Here is a 24,309-nt window from a genome sequence, read left to right on the forward strand (position 1 = left end):
AAGAATGGGCAAAGATACCTCAAACAAGAATTGAAAGACTCTTGGCTGGCTACAAAAAGCGTTTACAAGCTGTGATACTTGCCAAAGGGGGCAGTACAAGATATTAACTTGGCAGGGTGCCCGAACTTTTGCAGGCACCATTTTTTTGTTTTCTGTAATTTTGAAAGTGTCAACGATGGAAATAAAATCTAACTTTTGTTGACATATTATAAGAATGTCTAATCTGTAATTTGATGCCTTTTGGAGATTTTGCCATCTTTCATTGGCTTCTTTATGCACATTAATACAAATATTTACCTCGGGTTCCCAAACGTTCGATCCCCACTCTATCTGTGTAACCTTGAGGTCTTTAGACCACAAGTCGCATCAAAGTCGGACCAAAAGTAGTGCAGGGACTACTTTGAAGTCGCTGCAACATGAAGTTGCACAGATTTGAACAGAAATCAGGGGTTACGACTTGTCATGCGACTTTGCAGTCGCAAGTCGCAGGACAAGCGTGAAAGCGGCCTTAATGCAATGCACTTTATTGCACCAAAAACGTGCATTAATGTATGTGCTTCAATGCAACGCACCAAGACGCCAAGGGCTGATTGGACAAAATATACAGAGCTCCTAATCTTCTCCTAACTTGCACTTTGCACTGCCAGCTCTTGTGGCCTATCTGTAGAAGATAGGAAAATATGGATTTGTTCATGGAGCCGAGGGAAACCTCTAGTATGTGAAAAATGCAGAGGAGCCATGATTGTGCCTTTCAGTGTACTGCTAACAGGGGAGGACCTAGGGCCAGCTCACACCACATGGAGTCCAGTGCGTTTTTTTTTCTGCGTCAAAAACACTTAGATAGAAGGTTATATGGTTTCCAATGGCATAGTTCACACCAGTGCATTTCAGTTCCAGAAAAAAAAGTAGAACATGCTGCATTTTTCTGAACTGGACTGTCCTGGAATGCGGTAAATATGCATCAACAACGCACCGGAACGCACCTAAACGCACCAAAAATGCACTGGAACACACATGTCATTATTTAAGGTTAAAGGCCCGTACACACGATAAGAAAATCTGAAGGGAAAATTCGTCCGACGACCGATCTGCCGATTTATGGGTCTGGAGGTGAGAGGCAGATAATGTCTGGGTGATGGGAATGTGGGAGCACTTAAGGAGTCATCATATGTATTTTTTTTTTTCCAATTATATCTTTATTTCTTTAAATTCAGTTACAAGAATATATGATCAATACCTTTTTACATCTTAATAACCAAAATCATAATATACACAACAACTGTTTCCCATATACGGGACTAATTTCTTCCTATTATTCTGTAACCAAACCCAAATCTCCCATTTTCATTATCTTTTCCCTCCTTCCCCCCTTCCCCAGTCCCCCGGGGTCCAAACAAAACACCGAAGAAAAGAAAAAAAAAAAATAATAGTATTGATAATAATATAAAAGTAAAAAATGTTTTCTCTTCTTCCCCTCTCTTCCTCCTCTCCCCTCTCCTTCCATTGTTTTTGTTTATCTATTTTCTACACACTGCTGAACTGTTTCTTGTTCTATAAGTTCCGGTTGACCTTCCTCTGATTTGGTATAATTTTTCCATTGTTTCCATTTCTCCTCATATTTATCATTTTGTTGACGCGAGTATAATACTAATTTCTCCAAATTGCTTATCTCTTCCACTTTCCTCGCCCACATGTTTATGTTAGGTGGCTCGGTATCTCTCCATCTAAGGGATATACATAACTTTGCTGCATTTACTAGATGGGGCATAATCGAGTTTCTATAGTTTTGCACCGGTTTACTAGGGGCGTGTAACAGGAAGAGGGACGGTTCTTTGGGGAAGTTATCTTTCATAATCTTCTGTGTTATCCTCCAAATCTGTTCCCAAAACCCCTCTAGTTTCGAACATGTCCAGAATATGTGAAACATTGTCCCTTTCTCTGTCCCACATCTCCAGCAGCGGTCAGTATTTGATACAGAAATTTTGTTTAATTTAACTGGGGTATAATACCATCTGGTAAAGATCTTGTAATTTAGTTCTTGAATTTTAACGCACATTGAGGTTGAAAATACTGACCGTATTATTTGATTTTCTTGTTCTGTTGAAAATGTGATGCCCATTTCCCTCTCCCATTCCTTCAGAAACGGTAATTTGCGCCTTTCTGCTGGTAACATTATCAAGGAGTATAATTTAGATATTGTATGTTCCAGAATCCCCTTCTGGATACATAATTTTTCAAATGGTGAAACAGTTTTATCCTCCTGAGATGGTATCTGCAATGTCCCTAAAAAGTGGCGTAATTGAATTGATCTCCAAAAATCTAAACAAAAATAGCCAGAGGCATCTGTTAATTCCTCCATAGTTACCCATCCTGTCTCTGAGACAAAATCTGATATCTGGAATATTCCTTTCTCTGCTAATATCTTAAATTTCTTGTCCTGACAACCTATTTCAAAGTGGGGGTTCCCTAATACTGGATACAAAATAGAATTTTCTCGTATAAGTTTTTCTTGTTGGAATATTTTCACACAAGTTTTTAACGTATTTCCTATGGTTGGGTGGTTCTTAATTACTGCTGGTAAATTCTTATAGCACCATGGGGCTCTTTTCAGTAAAATCTCGCATTGTGCCTGCTCTAAGTTTGGCCAAATCTTATGTTCCCCATGACGGCACCAGTCTATCACTCTTCCTAGTTGAATAGCTTGGTAATATTTTCTCAAGTTCGGAACTGCCAGTCCCCCCTCTCTCTTAAATTTAAACAGGTATTTTTTTCCTATTCTTGGACGTTTTGATTTCCAGATATAATTCTTAGTTTCGATCTGAGACAAAAAACGAAGTGGGATATGGATAGGGAGTGCCTGGGCCATGTATAGAAATTTTGGTAAGATACTCATTTTGATTATATTACACCTACCTATCCATGATTGCATTCCCCCTTTCCATTTTTGCAATAGTATATTTATTGATTGTAATAGGGGTTTAAAATTTGCGCTAAATAATTGTGATATTTTTGGTGTAATCCGTGTCCCTAGATATTTTAGGGCCTTCTTTGTCCAATTCAACTTAAAATTTACACATAATTGTTGTTGAAGTGCTTCTGATAATTCTAATCCCATTGTTTCGGACTTAGTGAAGTTTATCTTCATGTTTGATTGAATACTATAATTCTCCAGTTCACGTAGCAAATTGGGAAGTGATATTTTTGGGTTTGTAATGAATAGGACATCATCCGCAAACGCTGATATTTTATATTGGGCTTTCCCCACTTTGATCCCTGATATGTCAGAATTTCTGCGTATCTTGCAGAGAAAGGGTTCCAATGACAATACAAACAAAAGTGGTGACAGGGGGCATCCCTGTCTTGTTCCATTTACAATTGAGAATTCTGAAGAGAGAACTCCATTTACCTTCACTCTAGCCGATGGGGTTGAATAACTCTGTCTTATCCACTTTTGCATTTTCTCTCCTAGTCCTATATGGCGCAGGACAGCGAACATATACTCCCACCTAACCCTGTCGAACGCTTTCTCTGCGTCGGTATTGAGCAGGATCGTTGGTATCTTGTTCTGGTGTGTTATGTGTATTAAATTCAGTAACTTAGTCGTGTTGTCCCTTGCCTCTCGGGTTGGAACAAAACCAACCTGATCTAGATGGATCAATTTTGTTAGGTATTTCTGTAATCTTACTGCTATAATCTTTGTAAAAATTTTAAAATCGGTGTTCAGTAGCGAAATTGGTCTGTAACTTTTACAGGAGGAGGGGTCTTTCCCTTTTTTGGGGATCACCGTTATATGTGCATGTATAGTTTCTTTGGGAATACTATTCTCTGCGCCCCATGTATTGAACATGTCTCTCATAAATTCTTTCAAGTATGGTATTAATTTTTTGTAGTAATGTATAGTAAATCCATCGGGGCCGGGTGCTTTCCCTGTTTTAATATTTTTTATAATTTCCATTATCTCTACTACTGTGATTGGAGAATCTAGGATCCCACTCTCCTCTTCTGACAATTGTGGTATTTGTGAGGATTGTACGAAGTCCTCCATCTGCGTCTGTGAGACTGTCGGGGTTTTTAAATTATATAATGTTTCGTAATATTTTTTAAATTCTTGGGTTATCTGTTTGGGGTAACTAAATTTCTGTCCTGCGTCATTTACTATATGTGGTATATATGACGACGATTTTTGATCTCTAAGTGATCTTGCCAATAGCCTTCCGCATTTATCACCTGATTCATAGATATTCTTTTTAGTTTTCTGAATTGTTGCTTTAGCCTTATAGGTTAAAAGTTCATTAATTTCCTTTCTTATTCTTAGGAGTTCCTCCTTACCCTCTGTTGTCGGCGCGTGCTTATGTTTTGCTTCTGCTATATATAGGGATTGGAGTAGATAATTTAATTGTTTATTTCGTTGTTTTTTGATCCTAGACCCGTGTTTGATTAGTATCCCTCGTATGACTGCTTTATGGGTTTCCCATATTATACCTGGGTCTGAATCTTCTGTAATATTAGTCCGGAAAAAAAATTCAATCTCTGATTCAACCTCTGCCATAGTCTCTTGGTCCTGTAGAAGACTTTCGTTCAGTCTCCAGGTTGTTTCTCTCCTTTCTCTTTTATTTGGTAGCTCATAAGTTATTGTAATTGGGGCGTGGTCGGACCAAGTCACTACCCCCATCTTTATGTCTTTTATAGCATGTAATTGACTATGAGGGATTAAAAAATAATCTAAACGGGAATATTGTTGATGTAGGGGGGAATAAAATGAGTAATCTCTTTCTCCTGGGTGTTTAAGACGCCATGCGTCTATTAATTGACCTTCTTGTAATATTTTGGAGAACTTTTTTTGTACCCTTACGGGGATTGAAGATATTCCCCGTGATGTATCTTCTGCTGGGATCAGGGGAATATTCAAATCTCCTCCTATTATAAGTTGTCCTTCTCTAAACTCATTTAATATGTTCATCACTCTACCAAGGAATCCATCTTGTTTTATATTTGGTACATACAAATTAGCTAATGTAACTACGGTCTCCCGTATCGTCCCTTTTATAAATAAGTAACGACCATTTGGGTCATTCAATATTTGCTTACATTTCCAAGGTAGATTCCTTGATATCAGGATGGACACCCCTTTTGATTTTGCCTCTAAGTTAGTTGCGTGGTAAACTGTAGGGAAAGAATTATTACCTAGCCTTGGGCATTTATCCTCTCTAAAATGTGTCTCCTGTATCATAGCAATGTCGACCTTTGATCTTTTCAGGTCATCTATCAGAATTTTCCTTTTTTCCGGCACATTAAGACCTTTTGCATTAATAGATAAAATTTGTATATTTTCCATTTTAAAAAGAGAGAAGAGAAGGGAAGGGAGAAAAAAAAACAAAAAAAAAAAACAAAAAAAAAAAAACAAAAAAACACCCCCCCGGGGGCTTAGGGGAAGGGGGGAAGGTACCTGCTTGGCCCCTTAATTATAAGAGGTCACTAATGTAGCTTTCCGCTAAGTTGCTCTTGTCATCATATGTATTGATATCAGCACCCTGATCCTCGTTCTATGCATTCACTGAGGAACTTTCCATACATCTGTCTCTGAATTCTATGGACTGGAACTCTGCTTTCCTATATTAGTGGACTTGTACTTACAGTATCTGCTTACTGTATATATTGTTGCTCTGACACATCCATTTTATGGTTTATTATGTGTACTTTTAATATGATTGCGCTGCAATTTTTATTGATGATTTTCCTTTGAGGCTTTATGTGATTGTCCTTGAGTGTTGAGCTGTCAATCCCAGTTTAGGTATTCATTATTGTAAGTTCAGCGCTGAATATTTACTCTTATATATGTGAGATGTATTGTCTTCATAAGACACCAAATGATGGATCCTGTGTAGGCCTGCATCAAGTCTACTTTGACCGCGGAGTCATGTGTACTATTTGTTCATTTTCTGATTAGCAACATTTTTCTAAAAAAAATATATATTTCTTTGACCACCGCGTCATCTCAGTGTAGAAGGCGGCGAGAAACAATCTGGTGAAGTTGTTTTAGAGAACATCCTCAAAACACTATTGGAGGCTTGAATGTTCTCATGTGACCTCGGCCTATCTGTGTTCTTGGAACTGGACTATGGCTTGTGTGCTATCAAAGCTCCTGAGCAAATTTGTTTAATCGTCAGCAAACAGGTAAGCATCCCCCGTTGTACAATGCTGACCTTTCTGAAGGAAAGATTATCCAAGACATGTGCACCTTCAACACAGACTTTTTATCTGTCACGCTTGTGCTGCAGATCAAAGTGTATCTAAACCCGAGAACAAATATGAAATATGTTGTCGCTTACCAGCTCTTAGGTGTCATGACTGCATTTATTTTCATATTTCAGGCTTAACCACATAACGAACGCCCAGGGCAGGCAGCCGCTCCTGGGCAAAGCAACGTTATACTACGTCGCTTGCTCAGGAGACTCTAGGGGGCGAGCAAGAGCCTCCTGCCCCTGCTCGTTAGCTGGGGAGCCAGTGCGCGTGACAGGTGGCTCCGATGGCCGCCGGACACTCGCGATCTCCCGCAGCTGTGAGAGAAGGACAGACGGCTGATGTAATCACAGCCGTCTGTCATTCTCCTTGAAGTGATCACAGAGGCTATGCGATCCTGCTATATAGGATCGTATGTCTCTGTGATTACTTCACAAGCCACGCCCCCTGACAGTTAGAATCACGCCCCTAGGGACACATTTAACCGCTTGATCACACATACTGTTAATCCCTTCCCTGCCAGTGTAATTTTTATAGTAACAGTGCATATTTTTAGCACTGATTACTGTAGTAATGTCACTGGTACCCCCAAAAGTGTCAAAAATGTCAGTTAGGGGTCCGATCTGTCCGCCGCAATGTCGCAGTCCCGCAAAAAAAATCGCAGATCGCCACTATTACTAGTAAAAAAAAAAAAAACCCAATAAAAATTGCATAAATTTTTCCCGTAGGTAATAAACGCAATAACTTTTGCACAAACCATTTAAAATACGCTTATTGCAATTTTTTTTTTACCAAAAATATGTAGCAGAAAACAAATTGGCCTAAAATGTTAAAAAATGTCGATTTTTAATTTTTTTTTGAGAATTTCATATAAAAGAATGTGAAAAATATTGTAATTTTTTCAAAATTGTCACTCTTTTTTTGTTTATAGGGCAAAAAATAAAAATCGCACAGGTGATCAAATACCACCAAAAGAAAGCTTTATTTGTGTAAAAAAAATGATAAAAATGTATTTTACAAAATGTTTTATTAATGTTCAATCAGGCAAACAGAGCCAACAATTAGATAGCTACAATGTAAAATTATTTATGCACAAACCGGAAGGACATACATAATCAAGATTCAACGCCTCTCAATATTTAGAACTGTAAAAAGGAAAAAAACAAAGGAAAAAAGAAAATAAATAGTCGGGACAATTCTGGGTTCATGCCATAGCATAGGAAATAACATTGCAGAAACGTCTGACCGCAGGGCTGGGGGCACACAGACAGGAACCGTCTAATATTAGGCTAAGAGCTTGCTTTATAAACAGAGGCAAAGGAAAAAAATAAATTGCATGCATCGTAACCATCCAAACCAAGGCAGCGCCGGGGGGGCAGATAATCGCATAAAATAAGCAGAAATAAAAGGGAGGAGCGGAAAAATAGAGGCAGAAAAAAAAAAAGAGCAGAGAGAAAGGGGGAAAGGGAAGAAAAGTCCCACGGACAACGGCGTATAAAAAAAATATCAATTTCTTTGGGTACAGTGTTGCATGACCACGCAATTCTTACTTAAAGTAGCGCAGTGTTGCACAGCAAAAAATGGCCTGGTCATGAAGGGGGTAAAACCTCTGGGGGTTAAGTTTGCCTTTACTCCCTGGTGTGTTGCCTGTTTTCTTTGACATAGTACTACTATTGGGTACTAAGTATTACTTTCAGTGATTTCCTGTGATATGTTATGTTTGTACTCTCAACATGGTGTGTCATAGGGGCCGAGGTTCTTGAGAAGGTCAAGGCAAAGAACAGAGGACCCATACTATCCAGCGGCTCCTACAGGGGGAGCACTACAAATAGTTGGTATAAGCCAATGACCAGACACTCAGTGATGTCTGCTTGATCGTTGCTGACTGTATGTGGGACAGAAAGGTAGGAGGATGTAACAGGAATTCCAGCAACAATTCTAACATTTGCCCACTAGGTGGCGAAGCTGCATTACCAAGTGTATTGGAAAGGAAAAGATATACTAAAAAAAGTGGAACCTAAAGCGGATTTCCGGCCGAAAATACTTTTTTTAAGATATAAATACCCCTTTAATCCTAACATATCGCCAATTACATTAACACTATTCACAGATTACAGTACAGTATTTGAATGCAGATCATTTCTTAACTTTAAAATTGATTGCAGAGCGCCGCGGCCATCTCCAATGTGGGTGTCTGAAGCCGCTGTGCCCCCCCTCTTCCTGGTTTCTGGCTACCCAGAATGCCGATTGCAATCTCGCGCATTCGCTGTAAATTGCGATCGGCAATCAGAGGAGCGGCTGGCCATGCCCATTGCCTCCTGGGATTGATGACTCACATCTCCCAAGACGCAATGGGAAAACCAGAAGTGACGTCCGCGGCTGCGGCCTCAGAAGAAGGAAGTAGGACAAAGAATCCTCTGAAATAAGGTAAGTGACCCCAAAAAAATAAAAAAATATTGCCCAATTCATTATTAAAAAGCATATGACTACTCAAGTCTGTTAAGTTGAAAATGTGGGTGGAACTCCGCTTTAGGTCAGAAAATGAAGTCCTGCTAGATCACTTCAGGTTGGCCCATTTTGCAGGTATAGTCCGTATAGATATGTAACACAATAAAAAATAAGTGTCTATACTGTTTAATATCCAGTAATACACTGTCTCAGCCTACTCTGCACATGCTCAGTTGCTCTCCATTTCTAGGCACTGCTGAGTTTGTAGGGGCCAATCTGCTGACAGCCTTGACCACTTGCCTACCGGGCACTTTCACCCCCTTCCTGCCCAGGCCGATTTTCAGCTTTCAGCGCCTTCACACTTTGAATGACAATTGCGCGGTCATGCAACACTGTACCCAAATTATATTTTTATCATTTTTTTTTCCACACAAACAGAGCTTTCTTTTGGTGGTATTTAATCTGAGGTTTTTTTTTTTTTTGCTAAACAAACAAAAAAAGACCGAAAATTCTAAAAAAAAAACAAAAAAAAAAAAACAGTTTTCATAGTTTGTTATACAATTTTGCAAACAGGTAATTTTTCTTTTTCATCAATGTGCGCTGATGAGGCTGCACTGATGGCCACTGATAGGCACTGATAAGGTGCCACTTGTGGGCACTGATAGGTGGCATTGATAGCTGGCACTGATAAATGGCATTGATAGGTGGCACTGATGGATGGCACTGATAAGGTGGCACTTGTGGGCACTGATAGGTGGCATTGATAGTTGTCACTGATAAGTGGCATTGATAGGTGGCACTGATGGGTGGAACCAATGGGCATTGATGAGCGGCACTGAATGGCACTGATAGGTGACACTGAAGGGCAATAATAGGTTGCACTAATAGGTGTCACTGAAAGGTGGTACTGATGGGCACTGGTAGGTGACACAGATAGGCTTCACTGATTGGCAGCACTGGTGGGCATTGATAGGTGGCACTGATGGATGACACTGATGGGGGGAACAAATGAGCATTGATGAACGGCACTGAAGGGCACTGATAGGTGGCACTGAAGGGCAATAATAGGTTGCACTTATAGGTGGCACTGATAGGTGGTACTGAAACATGAGCAATGCTGGAGATAATTTACAGCACAATATTGTGGGTAACATAATTATTCATGTGGAATGTAAGTTCCTTGCTAAACAACATTCATTTTTAGCTAGTTGTTATGGGTAAAGTTCTGCTTAAAGTGGACCTTTAGTCATTTTTTTATCTTTCCATCTATTCAATTCTCTGCCCTTATTGTTTTAACTTTGGATAGTCTCTCTCTCTCTCTCTCTCTCCTCCTGGCTTTTATACAGTATCCCGGCATGCACAGAGACGACCTGCCCTCTGACAATCATCAGGACTGTATCAAAAGCCTATGCACCCATTTGTCTGGTTCCCTTCCACTGTCCAACATGCCTCCCTAGCATGACCTCACTAACAGATCCTGCTCTCCGGTAGGCAGAGAACAATATAGATTTCCCTGCTGCTCCTCTGGTAAGCAGACAGAGCACAAACTATACTCTCTCATTAGCACCTCCCTAGGAGGGTGCTACATAAATATTCAAACACAGAAATGGTATATATTGAGGTACAAGATGTAGACCAGGGATCCTCAAACTATGCCCCTCCAGCTGTTGCGGAACTACACATCCCATGAGGCATTGTAAAACTCTGATACTCACAGACATGACTAGGCATAATGGGAAGTGTAGTTCCTGAACAACTGGAGGGCCATAATTTGAAGACCCCTGATGTAGACATTACCAACATTAAAGTGTTACTAAACCCACAACAGTAAAATCAGTCTGTATATGCAGTAAAGAATGCGTGTCATACTCACTGTGGAACCTAAGGGGTTAATCCTCTGCAATGTGTAAAAAGGCTGTTTTCCCTGATCCTCCCCTTCTTCCAATGTCTCCAAAACATGTCCGGATAAGACAGAACCTTTGGAGTCAGGCTGCACATGCTCAGTTTGGTGTATATTTGCTAGAGAGGTTTTTTTTTTTCTTGGGAGACTGCATGTGATCAGCACAGGGCCAATCAGCACTGTCCAGACAGAGGGTCAGGAGCCCTGCAGCCTCATAGGAATGCTCAGTGCAGTATGAAAACTCCTCCTACAAGCTTCACTAGGAACTGATTGAAGTCACAAGACTGCTATATACTGCTGATGAGAAAAGGTTTTTATCAGTTTATATTTACTTAGAAGTTGCTCCAGCACTGCACAGGAGTACATGCTCAGAATTTGGAAGCCTAACCTTTCCCAGGATCCCATGAGAAGATCCAGTCATGTCATCCTATAGGAAGCTGGGGTGTAAGTGAGTATTTCTTGTTTTTCTTTAATGTTTCCTAACTCCTGTCACTCATACAGCTTAGAAAATTCCCAGTACTTCTAGATATGGAGGAACACGTGACTCACTCTTTGTAACAGATCTGGTACCTGGTGATTGGCCCATGCCAGTGATGCTTGTGGGTCTTTTAGGTTGAATATATTTTTATTATTATCAAAGATTTCAAAAGTGATAGAAAAAAGAAATCCACATTAAAAATATGAGTACAACTTGAGAACAACCACACAAATATGTTAATCAATCAAATATCAACATCCCAATACAAATACATTGATCAATATCATCTACAAATATGGAGATGTCTTCAGGTAGCCACTCAGGAAAAAGATCTAAGGTGTAGGCGACTTCCATACCCACCAGGACATTCACAAGAGTGGAAGATCAGGGTGGGGTCAAGTAATTTTGAACATTAAATAATAATGCTCATTAGGAAAGTAAAGAAAAAAGGGAGAAAAGAGGGAAAAGAAAAAGAAGAAGAGAGGAAGAAGAATAGTAGACATGAGTCTTCTTGTTTAAGGTTGTAAAATGACTTAAAGAATCAAAAGAGCAGAATTTTGCGGAGACCCTAGAACCAATGAGGGCGAGAGAGGGATAAGACAACATCTCTCATTCTCCATCTTCCTCGCTCGCATCCCCATAGAGGCCTGTTGGTTGAGTCTATTCCGCAGCGTCTCGGAAGAGGAGTAATGCATCCTAGTGGTGGAACTACCAGGGTCACAAAGGTTGCACTTGAGACCAGGCTCTGGTGTTCCGCCACTGTTGGTTCCGCCACCAGCGGATTTGCTGCCGCATGGGCTCTGAGATGAGAGTGTCTCTCTCATATAGCCCAGAGCCTGCACTGACAGTTCCCCTCTCCATCCTCCCTTGCATGGATGGGAGAGGAGAGAGCCAATCTGCTCTTTCTTCTCCTGCCCCTCTCTTTCTGTGTGCATTGTGGGAAATGTGAAGCTAAGCAGCTGAATTTTATAATTTAGCTGCTGGGCTTTGCACTTTCTGCGGTGCACACAAGAGGAGAGGGGTGGGAGGAGAAGGAGCAGATCGGCTCACTCATCTCCCATCCATGTGAGGAAGGGGGGAGGGGGGGACTGTCCATGCAGGCTCTGGGCTGTATGAGATCTCAGCTCACAGTCCTGATGAGAGAGGAGGCACTGAGAGGCGGCATTGATGGGCACTGATAGGCAGCAATTAAGAGCACTGATGGGCACTAATAGGTGGCATTGATGAGCACTGATGGGCAATGATAGGTGGTATTGATGAGCACTAATGACAAGGGCACGGATGATCAGTGCAAACAATGTACTGACAGTCTTGCAGGTTAACGGCTCTCCTTTCCTCACACAGACACAATGTGGGAGGAAAGGACTGCCGATAACTGGCAGGTCTGTTTACATGGGATCAGCTGATCACATGGTACAGGGCCACTGAGATTGGCCCTAATACCACGACCTGTGATAGATGGCACTGATAGACGGCATTGATGAGCACTGATAGACGGCAGTGACAGGCTGCACTGATGGGCAATGCTAGGTGGCACTGATAGGCAGCATTAATGAGCACTAATGACCAGGGCACTGATGATCAGTTGCCCTTTTTTATCTTTGTAAACAATGTACTGACGTTCTTGCTGGTTAACAGCTCTCCTTTCCTCACACAGTCACAGCGTGGGAGGAAAGGACTGCTGATAACTGGCAAGTCTGTTTACATGTGATCAGCTGATCACATGGTAAAGAGCCATGGTGATTGGCCCTTTACTGCCCTACCGTTGGAAGGACACAGCAGTCACAGAGTGCGCAGGATACGAGCCTTAGGGGGTACACAGTAGGAACGGTTCTGGAAGGATGTCAATGGATGCCCTCCCAGAACTGGAAGCCTGGGGCTCAGATGGAGGGGGGGGGCAGGGGGGCCCTTTATGGTTTCTTACATCTGGGCTCTGAAGGTTCTAGTTACGCCTCTGGTGCATCCAAATGTACCATAGAGTGGAACATTTTTCCCTGGTATTAATTTCTTTAATCTGCGTTTCCTCCATTCGTGTAGTGTTTTTAATTATATCTACCCAGAGGGATACGGGAGGAGTGGTTGTGGATTTCCATATTCTTGCTTGTGGGACTTTTTAAATAGCACCAAAGGAAAAAATATAATGTAAGAAAGAAAGCGCTGTAGATCTCATTTTCATTGTGCATTTAAAACACACCAAAAACACAAAACTATGAAATTACAGTCAGGCGTAAGCAGATGTTTGACACTTTTCTTGCGCTGATGGAATATTTTGCTAATGATGTAAGACAAGTTTAATATTTTTAAAGGTTCAGTCCACTCAAAAATGATGTTCATATGCTGGATCACCCCTTGAAATCTTGGATACCTTGGATGGGATCACCATAGCTCTTGGCTATGATTCTGGACTTTGAGGTGGTCCTTTCCTTGCCATTGCCTGTTTCGTAATATAAGCTACATTACTAATCCATGGGAAACAGTGGCTTCATCTGGTAATAATGGGTGTGCACACCCAGGAACTCAGGCTCAGAGATCTCACCACCAGAATCCCAGGAGATTTAAGAAACAGAAACTGAAATATCAATGTGGGTGAACAGATGTTTTAAGGTCGGATGCATAGAGGAATTGAGCAGTAATCTAGCTACTGTGGATTTATTAGAACTCGTCAGATCCCATAAGGTACCATCTTTTAATTTCCAATGGTGGGGATCCCCATTTCTTGTAATGTTAGTGGCCTAACAAAGAAGTGGTATACTTCTAAAGAAGGGCACTGATTTATGGCATCAAGGAAGTGAATGGTTCTTTGGACCAATTCAAAAAGAAAATCTGATTTTGGCGAAATACAGCTTTCCATTGAACCCTGGCTCAGTTCAAGACTTGTTTTTTCCAGTCTGAAAATGGATGGTTCTGATATGTAACAAGCAAATAGATTAGAACCAGAAAAAAGTCCTGGTGCTTTAACCTGAAAATGTAATCTGCAGCAAAATGATTCAACCTTTGGTACATTCATCTAGCTTGGTTTCCAAGTGGAGGACATCATTCTTTGAGATCAAATGTCTGATTGGATATTGTGTGTATCCAAACCAATGCATGTTTCTAGGTCAGGCCTTGTTGCTGTATTGTGTTTATGTAAGCATCATTTTCTGTATGAACTCTGGACTCCAATAGCGCATCTTCAGATGGTGGTACGGAATTTCAGGTCGGTTCCTTTCATTCGCTCGTCATATTCCGCGTCAAACATTTTACTCTGGGATTCCGTAAAGTAATTCATCCAGTCTGCGACTTCACCTAAATTAAAAATGCAAAGACAATAAGGTTAGCCAGCAAAAGAGTTGGAGATCCTTGCAGAAAAATATAACTGCAATGACAACAGGGTCCTCCTATGGAATCTTGGAGGCATCAGTTCTCTAGCCCTTCTTTTGTCAGCCTAGGGAGTGAGTAGGGCTAATTACTAAGCTGATGGATAACATACCCAGATTTGAATCTCTGACGGCTGAGTCTATATCTTTTGGCGATTCTGTTTTTTTGTTGTTGCATGTAAGTCCCAACTCTCTTCCAGACTCCAGTCACAGGGATGGAGACACTGTGCAGTGCTTGCCAGTTCTCATATAAAGTCCCAAATTGCCCATTCCTTGTATCTTACTAGGGATGGAGACGCTTGCTTTACAGGCGGGTGTCTCACTCAAAGTCCCAATTTGCCTATGGCATCTTTACTAAAGGGATGGGGGTGTGTGTCTCCCAGCTGATCACATTTAGTGTGCAGCCATGCGTTTTTCGTTGCCAGTCGTGGATTGGAGCAGGTGGGGGAGGATTGGGCGGTCTCCAATCCCATCTGTTTCCAATCCATCTATTAGCAAGCATGTACTTCCCTTTGTGAAGACACTTATACACTCAGGTTGAGCAGTGTTATTTAGTGTTAGGTTCTGCAAGTACGCAGGATGCCTTGTCGCTGGCCTTGCAGCTTCCGCATGCATTTGCAAATATGTGTTAACTAAACTCCTGCTTTTAACTTATTTGTTAGACAGGTTTATTTTGGTTTGTTAGCAGACTGGTGGGTAAGTATTTCAAACCAGGGACCGGCTGTTTTTCACACACCCTCATTTATCCCATCTTGCTTTTCAATTGACTATTCACAGGGATGGAGACACTGTGCAGTGCTCGCCAGTTCTCATATAAAGTCCCAAATTGCCCATTTCTTGACTCCAGTCTGGAACCCCATACTCTCAATACTAGTACCAGCTATCCAATGGTATTTATCAGCTCCTAATGCCAGTCATTACATGACTACTTGACTTGTTTGCTATTGATCCCCAGGATCTGTGCAAACCTCACTTCTTTGTTTGACCCTAGCCTACTTGATCTTTCCCCCCCCCCCTTTTTATGTTCTGGGTTTGATAGCTAAACTTGAGCATCAGACATCCAGTATTTTCTGCCTTCTACCTTGCATTTGTGTGTGGTACCTGTGTTAATCTGTCTACCACTGGCCCTGTCAGGGAATTCCAGTAAGACAACTGGCACATGGTATCACCCATAGACTGGTGACCAGGTGTGCAGGAACGTGTCCACAATCGCTTTTGGCACCAGACAGCCTTTTTAAAGGATGCTCTTGCCCACCATCATTGCTGACTGGTCTTCAGCTTCTTCCTGTGTCATGCGTGTATCCTGTATTTGATCTTCATTTATGATCTGGCTTGTTATAGACCTGACCCTGGATTCCACTTGTACTTATACATGCCTGTTCTTGACTTAGTTTCTACTCCTGACCGCGCTTCTGTTCCTTATTGCTCGCCCGCTACTGGCCTCAGCTGCCTCTGTAGCCATGCTCCTGTCTCTGACTTGGTTACATATTGCTTCTGAGTGTCTGCTCTGACTGTCAATCTTGCTGGCTCCAGTTACTACAGTACATTCCTATCTGAAGTCTGCTGGGAGCTCCAACAAGACTCATTTACTGAACCCGCAGCACATGCACAGTGCTCCTTTAATCTCCTGCTGGTACTCGGGTTCCTCCTGTCCTTCGGCATCATCTGTTCCCCCCTTGGTTGGGGCCTTGGCGTACCTTGTCATCTCAGTCTCCTACCAGGTACATGACAGGCTCTGATCTTTGTATATCATGGTAGCACACTGTCTTCCCTGACCTATTTTTTTTTTCACAAGTCTCAAGACTACCCTTCTGCCTGCAATTCTTTACCTTGCCAGTGGGACAGACCCAAGTGCCAAGACCTGGGAACATCATAGAGCACAGGCCAAATCTTTAAGGACCATAAAGTGGTCCTTGACGATCTGTCCCCCTTTATGACTTGATGTGAGCCTCCTGTCTACAAAAAACAAGCTACAATGCCCCGTCTGCTGAAACTCTCCGGCTCTGGAACCAATTTCTCTCTCTAGATTCCTCCCTATGCCCTGTCATTTGGTTCCATCGCACTTTCCAACCGTAATTATTTTACACAAGTGATTTTCAGTGCGGATAAACTTATTGCCTACCTTTTCTCATGAAAGGAGAGATGGTCTGGTCAAACACAATACTTGGAATAGTGGAATAATTTGCCATTGGGTTTTCCTTCATGGCTTCGAACCTTGTGTGGTGGAAGATCTTATCCAACACTTCTTCTGAGAGGTTCTTCCCTAGAAATTTGATCACCTTTCGCATCTCTCGTTTGGGGTCCTGTTCATAAAAGTAAGAAGCCTTAAGGACAACTATCATGAGCATAATCAAGATAGAAAAAGGTGGGGCTTTGCGGGCCAGTGGGAGTAGAAGGATCACGCCAAAACCAATTTATAAAAAACCAAGTTACATTTTATTAAAATTTCAAATAAAAAGACATGGGCGATCACGCACATGTTCACAAGGACAAGACACATAGAGAAAATTTCTATAAAACCAATTAATAAGGGTCATTAGAATAGAAATACATCCCATAAGGGGAAAACCAAGAGCCTGTATAGGATGGAAGATAGGTCTCAGATGGAACGCGGTCAATGTAGGTCCCCAGCAAGCCAAAAATAATCAAGAGAGAACTCTCCACCACCAACGCCAAGCATATTGACTCCTATTTCCCGTAACCATGAGGATAACCATGAGGATACATGTAAATGGAACAGTCCCACGTAATACATTACTGGACCACATTGACATAAGGTTATTTTTACAAATATGTGTAAATAAAAAAAGACTTATATCAAATCTCTTTCCCCAAGCTCACCTCCTTCATATCTTCATAAAATATATAGAGGATGTTGTGCTTCTCTTTCGCATTCCACCAGCCGATCACATGATCAAACCAGTTTCCCCAGGACACTATGAAAGAAAGGAATGTGAGCCATAGTCAAAACTCTGCCACTTTTTCTGGTACAGAGACCTCTTAGTGCACTTTATTTGCTGAAAAGAGCTTTCTGGCGTGCAGGCAGTTCTTTTTCGGTTATATCCCATTGTTCCCATTTATGTCAAGTGAATATTTTAAGGCTTTATAAATAAATGATACATTGCCAGTCTTTCATTGACACACTTCCTCTGAAACACATTTTGTGGCAGAGAAAAAAAACTTTTTTGCAATAATTAATGAAGAATGAACTGAATGCAAACTGACTAGACAACAATGCAGTTTTTATATATATATATATATATATATATATATATATATATATATATATATATATACACATATATCATATATACATACACACACACACACATACATACATACATACATACATATATATATATATATATATATATATATTGTGTGTGTGTGTGTATGTATATATTATTATTATTATTATTATTATACAGGATTTATATAGCGCCAACAGTTTGCGCAGCGCTTTACAATGTGAAGGAAGACAATACAGTTACAATACAGTTCAAAACAGGAGGAACTATATATATATATATATATATATACATACATACATACATACATACATACATACATACACACATACATATATACACACACGTATATAAGCCTTGTGTGGCCACTTGTCTGCCAGGGTGAATTTTTTTTTATTTTTTGCACACTAAAATATCTGCATTTTTTACTTTAAACAACCAAACCTCTTAGAAGTTAAGCTGTATTGAGCAGGGCCCTCTGAATCCTCCTGTATTGAATTGTATTGTAACTGTACTGTCTGCCCTCATGTTGTAAAGAGCTTTACAAACTGTTGGCGCTATAAAAAAAATAAAAAATAAACCCTGTATAATAGTAATAATAATAATAAACAATAATATTATTATTATCAATTATACATTTACTCAGAGCCGAGGCCCTGTAGAATAAAATGGTGGAAGCTGCAATTTTTTATGTTGCAACTGTTTATCAAATACATTTTTTTTAAGAAAAAGATACACACTAAAATTACTGTTGGTACCCACAAGTATAATACAATAGCCATTTCTTTCAATAGAATAATAAACATTGGTTTGCATTGTGTAAAAAGATACCTGTCACGGTTACACACCGCCATTCACTATGGGATGTCCTCCTGTGTCGTATATATTGTGGGTGAGTCTGTCCAATAAAATTTGTTGTTGTTCCAGATCAATACAAGCTAAGTCCTGGCTAGTTTTGTATGGGGGGGCGGCTAAAATATCAGATATCTACACTCAGACTGGAGGAAACGGTATTCTGACAGAAGCCCACAAACAAGTTGTGGGGTCCTGGTTAAGTTACAATATTATATACTTACCCTAACCCCAGCTTTGAGGTCATAATTCTTCTAGGGAGATTCTGATGAATGGTAAGTACATTGAATCTGCACTTTGCTGGGATATAATTTCATGGGATTTAGGTTACTTAGCACCAGTGGTGGCTGGTGCTCCATGGGCTGGGGGGGGGGGGGGCACCAGACGGACAGCACCCTACACTAGAGCTGCACGATTAATCGTATGAAAATCGCCCCTACACTAGAGCTGCACGATTAATCGTATGAAAATCGCGATCTCGATTCACCCCCCCTGACGATCTAACCCTGAGATATGCTCGATTCTTTGCATAGCAGAGAGAACAGCTGTGGAAAAAAAAAAAAAAAAGCCTCCCAGCAAATGGCTATCAGCAAAGTCTCCCAGTAACTATAAACAAAAATGATTACATTTGTATCTTTTTCTTCCCTCTGCCAGGGAGAAAGGAAGTTTAACCTCTTAAAGCGGAGTTCCAGCCATTTACTCACCTGTCCAACGGTCCAGCGATGCGGCCGCCGGAAGCCTCGATCCTCTCCCTCGGCGCCGGCATCACTGCTGTGGGCACCCGGCTGTTACAGTTTGCGGCTTCACAGCCGGGTACCCACTGCGCATGCGCGAGTCGCGCTGCGCGCCGTGATTGGCCGGCAATCTTCTGGGACCTCTGACGTGTCCCAGAAGATTGCAGGGAGGGAGGGGGAGAGGAGAACTTCCGCTCAGGGCGCCGCGGCGCTCCGAGCGGAAGTGGGAGCGGGTACCTGTCAAAACTAGGTACCCGCTCCCCCCCCCAAAAAATGACATGCCAAATGTGGCATGTCGGGGGGTCAGGACTCCCTAAAGCGGAAGTTCCACTTTTGGGTGGAACTCCGCTTTAAAGACTGGATCTTTTTCTGACATTTGTTGCTTGCAAGTTAAAATCAGTTTTTTTTTGCTAGAAAAGTACTTAGAACCCCCAAACATTTTATATATTTTTTTAGCAGAGACCCTACAGAATAAAATGGCGATTGTTGTAATATTTTATGTCACACTGTATTTGCGCAGCAGTCTTTCAAACACAATTAATAGACTTTAATGAATAAAAAAAAAAAAAACATAACAGTAAAGTTATCCCAATTTTTTTTTGTTACACAGAGAATCGTGAGAGAATCGTGATCTTTATTCCAAGCTAAAAAATCGTGATTCTCATTTTGGCCAGAATCGTGCAGCTCTACCCTACACCCTCCCCCGGACCTCAGCAGGAAAGGATCCCCAGGACAGGACAGGGCAGGATCAATCAACCTGCCTGGACATCAGCGACAGCGATGGCGGCGGCTTCTTCCCTTTGTCTTCTGCATCTCCTCCCTCCTCCTCCATGCCCAATGGCAAGGCTTCTCCTTTCAGCCAATCGGGAAATGGGTCTCAGAACCAGCTTCCTGATTGGCCAGGAGGAGGATTCGTGTGACAATAGCAAATTTTCATTCGCTATTGTCACACAACTGGGTGGGCTCAGTGCGCAGTGCTCTGGGCCCCTAGCCCACCTTTTTTTTAGCCTATGAGAGTGTCTGGCTCTAATCACATGGTTAAAAAAAGCCCCATTGAACTCCATGCGCATGGATAGGGGGGGGGGCGGCGCCCCTGCGCCCCATATGCACCAGCCGCCACTGCTTAGCACTCTCAGGGTCTCACCGAAAGGATAGTGACGCCACACTTGCTTAGGCACCTCTGGTATAAACTGGGGTATGTTAAACTGATGCCAGCATGAAACATTTAGCAATATTTTGACATTTAGGCTATAGTTCCTGGCTAATGAGGGTTTGACTAAGCATTTGCTAGCTAGACTTAAGACTTCCACCATTGGTATTCTGGTTGCATCATCAACCTTTGATTTACAAATCAATATTCTCTCTACACATACTTTCACCCTTTAGGTACTTTTCCACAAACTCATCCCAGGTCCCGGGATCAGGCTGAGACTTATTCATCTGGTCAAAGAAGTAACACGACACTGCGTTGTCCTTTAAGTTCCGAGCAAAGTAAATTGTCTGCAAACAAACAATAGAATAAACTCAACTTGCAATCAACTTTTTGCATGTGCATGAAATTAATGTGTAAACTTTTGTATTTGGCAAATCTTTCTTGAGATCTACACTTGTTTTGGGGAAGCAAACAATGTTTTGGAGTCAAAACTTTTTTGGGTAAACCAGTATTTCTTGGAGACTGGTGGTACTGTGTTTTAGTCAGAGTTTATGGGAAATAACAATAACACATAATGGAAAAAGCTAAGGACACCAGTGTCCAAGACTAGAGGAGGTGTGTTGATTGGAAAGACCTCATTAATGTCCACTGCAGGTATGCAAACCTGGGGGCCTGCAGAAGTCCCCCCGACCTAGTTTTTTTTTTAACGGTATTTTATTATTAATGCAAAGGTAGACAAACAACAGCCCAAAAACACGGGCAACAAAGGAGTTTACAAAAGACAGTCAAATAATAGGAAATACGTATACAATGATCACACAATCATTAGCAAGTCGAACATAGTAGACCATCTTGAAACTGAGTCAACAAGAAAACCCTTCCCACCCCCCCTCCCAACCATCCGACCCATACATAAACAAAGCAGAATATGAGTACCAGTAGCGAGACCAGAATATAGAAATAGGGCTCACAGGATCACCCACAGTGATGATCAGGAGATCCCCCCCTAGGACAAAATCTCTATTATACTTCCAGGGATTCCGAAACCAAGTCTACCCAAACCAACCATATTTTGTCAAATTTTTTGGGACAACCCCTAGCTAAGTAGGTAAGCTTGTAAAGAGGTAGTGCATTATTAACAAGAAAAACCCAAGCCCCCACAGATGGGGGATCAGGACTCTTCCACCGCAGTGCAATTCGTTTTTCGGCATAAAAGAACAGAACACGTGATAACATCTTCTGAGACTGCCGCAGGTCCTCCTCCGACACGTTTCCAAGGAGACACCTATTCGGAGAAAAAACATTCGGGAGAGCCAGTTTCTCCTCCATGAATCGGCAAACCCCCCCTCCAGAAGACCTGGATGCTGGGGCAAGCCCACACCATATGGAAAAAATCCCCCCTAGGAGCCTGACACCTGGAACCCCCCCGACCTAGTCAGAAGATTTATCTCTCCAGCATCTACCAAAAGTTGATATAATCAGCCTTAAAGTGGTTGTAAACCCTTATATATACCCAGTGAAGTGACTGGCCTCAGGTGACACACAGAGGAATAATCCTCCTACATAAATTGTACCTGTTTATCTACTAGACATGTGCAGAACGGAAACATTTGTTTCATTTCCATTTGGATAGATTCATTAAGTTACTAATTTAGGTTTGTTCATTCATTTTGTTTAGTTTAATTTAGTTTCGTTTATTGATTTTCTGAAGAGTTCCAAATTTTCAGGAGGATTCCAATTCGGTTTGGTGGAAAAATGATCCACCGATTCAAATTCTGTGTGAAGAATAGCTGGTTGTTATGGAGCAGGCCGGGAAGCCGGTCACCGCATCCTTGACAACCGATGACTCATCAGCTGTCAGTGGGCTTTTCCACTGAGAGATTTAATGTAACCAAAAGAATGCCAGCAATGAAAAATTCATTAAAAAACAAAAACAAAAACCCATAGCATCAGATCCCCCTTTCAAAATCCATACCAGACCCTTACCCGAACATGCAGCCTAGCAGGTCACATGCCCTCAACATATAGGGGGGGCTACCCATGCCCACCCCTAAGCACCCTTTCCCCATGTTGATGAGGACAAGGGCCTCTTCCCCACAACCCTGGCCGGTGGTTGTGGGGGTCTGCGGACTTGTCGGAGTCTGGAAGACTTTTTTACCAAGGGAGCCTCCAGATCCCAGCCTCCTCCCATGTAAAGGAGTATGGGGTACATAGTACGCCTACCCATTTACCAAAAAAGTGTAAAGAGTGAGTTTTTGACAAAAAAAAACAAACAAAAGGCCTCCGGTGTAGATCCATCGTCAGTCACTACGCCCACCGCACCACAGCCGCGGGACTCAAAAAATTAAAGAAAAAAAAAAACAAACCCTCCAGTCTCCTCAAAGGCTGCGGCCGTCTGCCTGCTCTGCTGTCTGACATTTCTTTAATAAGGGGCAGATGACGTCATCTGGTGACTCTGCCTCCTACTGACATCACCGACCCAGCATGCCCCTTTCAATGACGTCACAAGAAGGCGGGGTGGGTGATTGACAACCCTGAGCTATTTAACAAGTGTCAGATGGTGGAGCAAGCAGCCTTCATCAGGGTCAGAGGTTTTTTTTATTTTATTTTTGCGGGTCCAGTGGTGTGGCGGGCATCATGATTGATGATGGATCTACAACGGGGCACAAAGGAATTGTCATAAACTCGTCTTGTGGCTTTACTCACTTTTTTAGCTTTTTTTGTAAATGGGTAGTCATACTCAAGTTCCTAAGGGGGGGCAGGATCCGCAGATCCGCTGACCCCCACAACCACCAGCCAGTTATAGGGAAGAGGCCCTTGTCCCCATTAACATGAGGACAAAGTGTTTTGGGGGGGGAGCTGACTGTTGCGGATAAACAGGGGCGCTACCTTTTGCTGCTTGGTACTTTGATGGACACGAAGGTAATGATTTTTACTTAATATGCACCTATTGAGAGACAGCTCCCTTTCCTGTCCCATTTGTTTGGTGTGATCCATTCTCATCTGATGGGCACACTGCTTGAGTGCGGGGATTCCAATCTGGTCCTCAATCCTAGACTCAATCATTCCTCCCTGGTTTCATCTCAGTCGGTTAGTTTGGTTCTAACCCACAGCCAGGTGACTGGAGAAAAATGTGGGAGACTCTGTTCAAATCCTCTCGAAATGTCCTCGCTTATGAAAACTCTTTTAAAAGTTAAGCCCCGTTGGTACTTTACCCCAGCTAGGATTGCAAAATGCTTGCCATCGTATCCATCGAATTGTTTCTGAGGTTGCCCAGAATTGGGCGATATGAAACCAATATGGTGGACATGTCCCAAAGTCTGGAGGTTATGGATTAGGGTGCACACACTGGTCGACACAGTCCTCCACGTGACCCTGTGGAGAGACCCGTGGGGGGCACTTTTACATAAACCTATCGCAGACGCTACCCGTCGGGAACTTACTCGAATTATTCACACTTTTATGGCGACAAAGCAAACTCTAGCACGGTCCTGGAGAACACAGTTTTTTTTAGCTTTGAGAAGGTTAAGAACTGAGTGCAGGGTGCGCTTGCTAATGGAATTATGACAAATTCCAATGAATTTGGCAGCCCTGGATAGACCCCTTACCCGTCCTCTCAATTGACCTCTCGATTTCTAAACCTGTAAAGGTTTCAAGTGATATAGCTTAAAAAAAAAAAAACCCTGGGGCACCCATCGCCCTTCTTTTTCTTCTCTCCCCTCCTTCTGCTTCCTTTATTTTTCTACTTTTTTCACAGCTTGTTTCTATATGCTTCCATCTCTCATTGCTCATGTAGGATCCAGTTGAATAGGGTAGGCCAATGGTCAAAAAAATACATTTTTTTTTGACAGGCCCCCCACCCATATCTTTCTTTTGTGTCATGGAAACCTAGAGACATCA

The 24,309-nt window shown here is 41.9% G+C and overlaps 1 protein-coding gene across 1 annotated transcript in view; it reads right to left on the reverse strand.

Moving 5' to 3' along the window:
* Nucleotides 1-13,975: 13,975 nt before the first annotated feature.
* LOC309558526 (uncharacterized protein) overlaps nucleotides 13,976-24,309 on the reverse strand; it is a 71,979-nt gene continuing 61,645 nt past the window's right edge. Inside the window, exons 12-15 of the mRNA XM_082261606.1 lie at nucleotides 20,630-20,756; nucleotides 17,264-17,358; nucleotides 16,545-16,725; nucleotides 13,976-14,351 (exon numbers count right to left, since the gene is read on the reverse strand). Of these exons, the coding sequence (XP_082117732.1) occupies nucleotides 14,239-14,351; nucleotides 16,545-16,725; nucleotides 17,264-17,358; nucleotides 20,630-20,756 (516 nt within the window). The 3' untranslated portion in view covers nucleotides 13,976-14,238. The remainder of the gene's footprint in view (nucleotides 14,352-16,544; nucleotides 16,726-17,263; nucleotides 17,359-20,629; nucleotides 20,757-24,309) is intronic.

Source organism: Pelophylax lessonae, assembly GCF_965119305.1.
Source record: "Pelophylax lessonae genome assembly, chromosome: 6".
Lineage (NCBI taxonomy): Eukaryota > Metazoa > Chordata > Amphibia > Anura > Ranidae > Pelophylax > Pelophylax lessonae.